The following is a 5649-nucleotide window of genomic DNA, read 5'->3' as shown; positions in this document are numbered from 1 at the left end:
AACAACAAAATAGATAAATCTTTGGTTAATTTGATTAAAAAAAAAAAAGAAGAAAACCACATTACCAGTATCAAAAATGAAAAGGATGAAATCACCACCAATGAAGAGGAAATTAAAACAATAATTAGGAGCTATTTTGCCCAACTGTATGCCAATAAATCTGACAATCTAAGTGAAATGGATGAATATTTACAAAACATAAATTGCCCAAATTAACAGAAGAAGAAATAAAATACTTAAATAACTCAATTTCAGAAAAAGAAATTGAACAAGCCATAATGAACTTCCTAAGAAAAAATCTCCAGGGCCAGATGGATTTACAAGTGAATTCTACAAACATTTAATGAACAATTAATTTCAATACTATATAAACTATGTGGAAAAACAGGTGAAGAAGTAGCCCTACCAAATTTTTTTTATGATACAAATATGGTGCTGATACCTAAACCAGGAAGAGTCAAAACACTGAAAGAAAATTAATAGATCAATTTCCCTAATGAATACAGATGCAAAAATTTTAAATAAAATATTAGCAAATTAGATTACAACAACTTATCTTGAGGATAATACACTATGACCAGGTAAGATTTATACCAGGAATGAAGGGCTGGTTCAATATTAGGAAAACTATCAGCATAATTGACTATATCAATAACAAAAGTAAAAGAAATGATATGATTATTTCAATAGATGCGGAAAAAGCTTTTGACAAAATACAGCAACCATTTCTATTAAAAACACTGGAGATCATAGGAAAAATGGAGTTTTCCTTAAAAGGATAAGTAACATCTATCTTAAACCATCAGCAAGCATTATATGTAATGAGGGTAAGCTAGAAGCTTTCCCAGTAAGATCAGAGGTGAAACAAGGATGTCCATTATCACCACTGTTATTTAATATTGTACTAGAAATTTTAGCTTTAGCAATAAGAGAAGAAAAGGAAATTGAAAGAATTAGAATAGGCATGAGGAAACAAAACGATTACCCTCTGCAAATGATATGATGGTATACTTAGAGAATCCTAGAGAATCAACTAAGGAACTACTTGGAATAATGGACAACTTTAGCAAAGTTGCAGGAATTAAGATAAACCCACATAAATAATTGGCATTTCTACATATTATTAACAAAGCCCAGCAGCAAGAGATAGAGAGATTCCATTTAAAATAACTGCAGACAATATAAAATATTTGGGAGTCTACCTGCTAAGACAAACTCAGCAACCATATGAACACAATTACAAAACACTTTTCATACAAATAAAGTCAAATCTAAAATAACTGGAAAAATATCAGTTGCTTATGGGAAAGGTCAAGTGGAAGCTAATGACTCCATGAGCTATCAAGAAACAATAAAACAAAATCAAAAGACTGAAAAATAGAAGAGAATATGAAATATCTTGTTGGAAAAATAAATGACGTGGAAAGTAGATTGAGGAGAGATGATTCAAGAATTATTGGACTAGCTGAAAGCCATGATCCAAAAAAAGAGCCTAGACACCATATTTCAAGAAAATATGAAGGAAAAATATGCAGATATCATAGAACCAGGGGGCAAAGTAGAAATTGAAAGAATCCACCAATCACCTCCTGAAAGAGATCCCCCAAATGGTGCTATTTTGTCCAATAAAACTGACAACCTAAATGAAATAGAAGAATGTTTACAAAAGTATAAATTGCCCAGATTCATAGAAGAGGAAATAGAATACTTAAATTACCCTATCTTAGAAAAAAGAAATTGAACAAGCCATAAATTAGCTCCCTGAGGAAAAAACCCTAGGACCAGATGGATTTACAAGCAAACACTACTAAACATTTAAAGAACAATTAATCCCAATGCTATATAAACTATTTGAAAAAAAAAAGTTAAAGATGGAATCCTACTAAATTCCTTTTATGATACAAATAAGATTTTAATACCTAAACCAGGGAGAGAAAAAAAGAAAAAGAAAAGTATAAACCAACTTTTCTAATGCAAAAATTTTAAATAAAACACTAGCAAGGAGATTACAACAATATATCACAAAGATCATATACTATGCTCAGATGGAATTTATGCCAGGAATGTAGGGTTGGTTCAACATTAGGAAAACTATCAGCATAAATGACCATATTAATAACAAAAACAAAAAAAAAACCATGATATCAGCAGATGCAGAAAACACTTTTAACAAAATATAACACTTATTCCTATTAAGAACACTAGAAAGCATAGGAATAAATGGAACTTTTTTGGAAATGTTAAGTAGTATCTATCTAAAACCAAGAGCAAATGTTATCTGAAATGGGGATAAACCAGAAGCCTTTCCAATAAGATGATCAAAGGTGCAGTAAAGATGCCCAAGGTCACCATTATTATTCAATAGTGTAGGAGAAAAGCTGGCTATAGAAATAAGACAAGAAAAAGAAATGGAAGGAAGAAGAACAGCAATGAGGAAACAAAACCATCACTTTTTGCAGATGATATGATGGTATTAGCTGTGCTTCTTAAACTGTGGGACCCACATTTTAAGAAGTGCTGAAGGGTTTACAAGTGGAAAAAGTTTAATAAGTCCTGGTATATGCTATCCATATCCAAAGAAAAAACTATGGAATCTGAATGCAGATTGAAGCATACTATTTTCTCTCTCTCTTTTTTCTTTCTTATGGTTTTTCCCTTTTGTTCTGATTCTTCTTTCACAACATGACTAATGTGCAGCTATGTTTAATATGATTGGACACGTATGGCCTATATCAGATTGCATGTCATCTTGGGGAGGGGAGGAAGGGAGGGAGGGAGAAAAAAATTTGGAACTCAAAATCTCATAAAAGCAAATGCTGAAAACAATAAATAGATAAAAACAAAAAAGAAGCCCTGGTATAGAGAACCCTGGAGAATCAACTAAAAGGGTATAAACATGTAGCAACTTTAGCAAAGGTGCAGAATATAAAATAAACCCATACAAATCACCAGCATTTTTAGATACTACCATAAAATTCATCAGGAAGAAACGGAAAGAGAAATTCCATTTAAAATAATTGCAGACAGTATAAAATATATGGGAGTCAACCTGCCAAGACACACAGAGAATTATATGAACACAATTACAAAACACTTCACATAAAGACATCTAAACAAATGAAGAAATAGTAATCCCTCATTCTGAGCCAATGTAATACAAATGATAATACTACCTAAATTAATTTACTTATTCAGTGCCATACCAATCAAACAATCCAAAAGTTATTTTAAAGAGCTAGATAAAATAATAACAAAATTCATCTGGAGGGATTAAAGGTTAAGAATGTCAAGAGAATCAATGAAAAAAGAAGTGAAGCAATGCAGCCTAGCAGTACCAGATCTCAAGCTATATTACAAAGCAGTAAGCATCAAAACAATCTGGTATTGGCTAAGGAATACAATGGCTGATCTATGAAATAGATCAGGCATGTAATACGCAGAAGTTAAGGACCATAGGAATCTAGTGTTTGAAAAACCCAAAGAGCTAGGCTATTGGGGCAAGAACTCACGATTTGACAAAAATTGCTGGGAAAACTGGAAAGCAGGCTGGCAAAAACTAGGCACAGACCAATATCTGACACCATACACACCAAGATAAGCCCAAAATGAGTACATAAGTGAGACATAAAGGGTGATATCATACGCAAATCAGGGAAGCATGGAGAATTTTACCTGTCAGATCGATGGATATGGGAAGAATTCATGATCAAACAAGAGAGTGAGAGGATCATGGCAGGTAAAATGGCTGATTTTGATTACACTAAATTAAAAAGGTTTTGCACAAACAAAACCAATGCAGCCAAAATTAGAAGAAAAGCAGGAAACTGGGAAACAATATTATAGCAAGTTTCTCTGATCACACTTCCATTTCTCAAATATATAGGGAATGGACCCAAATTTATAAAATAAGAGTCACTCCCCAATTGAATGAAACACTGAGCAGTTCCCTGGGAATGAAACTCCAGAAGAGAGCCATGAGTACCTCCACGGCCTCCAGCATCTAGACACAACATGAAAAGTCTAGGTAGTGAGTAAGACGTGCCAGACATCATCTCCCGAGGCACGTTCACAAGCCACACAAACCTGATTTGGGACCAGTCTCTGGCCATCCTACTCCAGTGACATGCCAGCAGAGGCCAGAGCATGGAGGACTTTGAATGCCAGGCTAAGGAGTTCCTACTGCACCCCGCCATCTTGGAAGTCACCCCTGCCTCTTTGCTCTTCCTCATCACCCCTCTCCCATCAGTTGACCAGTGCTAATTCCACCTCCGTACTCTGTTAGTGTTACCCCTTCCCCAGCTCTCTGCATTTTACATAGGAAGGAGCTCCTGAGTAGTGCAGCCAGCCCACCCCTCCAGGCAGGAGCCTGGGCTTTCTCCCCCCTCCACAGGCCAGACTCCTGCCTGATACCTCCTAGCACTGCCTTTGAGGCTTAATGCCAGGGTGGTCTCCTGGAGGTCTCCTCCCCGCTCTGACCATTTTACTGGCCTTTTACTCGCTTCTCCTCTGGTCACGTAGCCTCATTATCTGTAGCTTCTTGAGAGCAGGATCTATGCCCTATCTAGCCTTTGTGCCTTATGCATAAGGGGACTCACGAATGTTTGCTGCATGGACTGTGGACCATAGGCAACTGCTAAAGGCTCCTGAGCAGAAAAAGGGTCCGGCCAGATCTGTGCCCTTGGACAAGTGAAGGGTGGATGGAGAGGGGAGAACCCGGAGGCAGGTGGGGCTCTGACCAGGATGGGGCACTTCCCTTGGCCGGTGTCAGGGATGCTCAGCCACTGGCAGCTATCCCTAGTGTCTGTGCTTCTCACCCTGGGTGGATGGTCCTGGGGGCAGATCCCTCTGTAGGCGCATCAGCATGCCACGCCTGTGACTCAGCTGGTCCTGGAGAAACAGCCAATCCTGGCGCAGGGAGACTGCCTGGTACAAGAGGAATTCTGGGGCCTGGGGAGGAGAGGCTCAGTGAGGCTGGGAGGACGCCAGGGCGAATGTGGGCAGTGGGGATGGGGGCAAGGCTGGACTCACCTTGCCTGCAGGCAGCCCCAGGTCCTGGCTCAGGTGGACGAGGTTCTGGGATCCAGGACACGCCGGATGCAGAGAGTAGACAGAAGGGAGGACGGCTGGAAGGGGCTGTGGCCTGGAGAGGGGAGGTGTCGAGATGGGTATAGAAGTCAGGGCCACAGGAGTTGGGAGACAGGGGAGACCTGTGAGCCCAGGGATCAGCAATTGGGAGGAAGGAAGGAGAGGAGGAAATCTTCAGAGATGCGGTCTCACCCCCCTGGATGGCGGCGCAGCAGCGGGTTGAGCTCCAGGCCCAGTAGCCACTGGGCTTCCTCCTCCAGTTTGCCCAGTAGATTCTGGGCCTGCAGCCCCACAGCTCCCGCAGCTGGAACCACTTTCCTTTGGGCCAAAGCCTGCACCTAGAGAGGCAGAAAATGAAGCTTCAGAAAGGCAGATTCCCAGCTCCAGCCACCCTGGCCTGTTCAGGCCCAAGGACTGTGGGCCAAGTCCCTCATCCCCTGCCTCCTCAGCATGCCCTAGCCAGACCTTCCCCTCATCCCTGGGACCTCAGGATCCCTCTGCCCTAGGCCTGACCCGTAAGGCCCTAGCCAGACCTTCCCCTCGTCCCTGGGACCTCAGGATCCC

General features: G+C 40.4%; 1 protein-coding gene across 1 annotated transcript; it reads right to left on the bottom strand.

Annotated features, from left to right (window-relative positions):
• Positions 1 to 4779: 4779 nt before the first annotated feature.
• On the bottom strand, positions 4780 to 5423 carry LOC114035886 (HAUS augmin-like complex subunit 5; the record flags this gene model as incomplete). Its single annotated transcript, XM_027852273.1, has 3 exons — positions 4780 to 4947; positions 5029 to 5140; positions 5278 to 5423. Coding segments are annotated over 3 exons (411 nt in total), but the record flags the coding sequence as incomplete, so codon positions are not given.
• Positions 5424 to 5649: the final 226 nt, after the last annotated feature.

Source organism: Vombatus ursinus, unplaced genomic scaffold (assembly GCF_900497805.2).
Source record: "Vombatus ursinus unplaced genomic scaffold, bare-nosed wombat genome assembly UNPS02009380.1, whole genome shotgun sequence".
Taxonomy (NCBI): Eukaryota; Metazoa; Chordata; class Mammalia; order Diprotodontia; family Vombatidae; genus Vombatus; species Vombatus ursinus.
The sequence above is the reverse complement of the archived record's forward strand: the minus strand, read 5'-3'. Positions and strand labels throughout refer to the sequence as shown.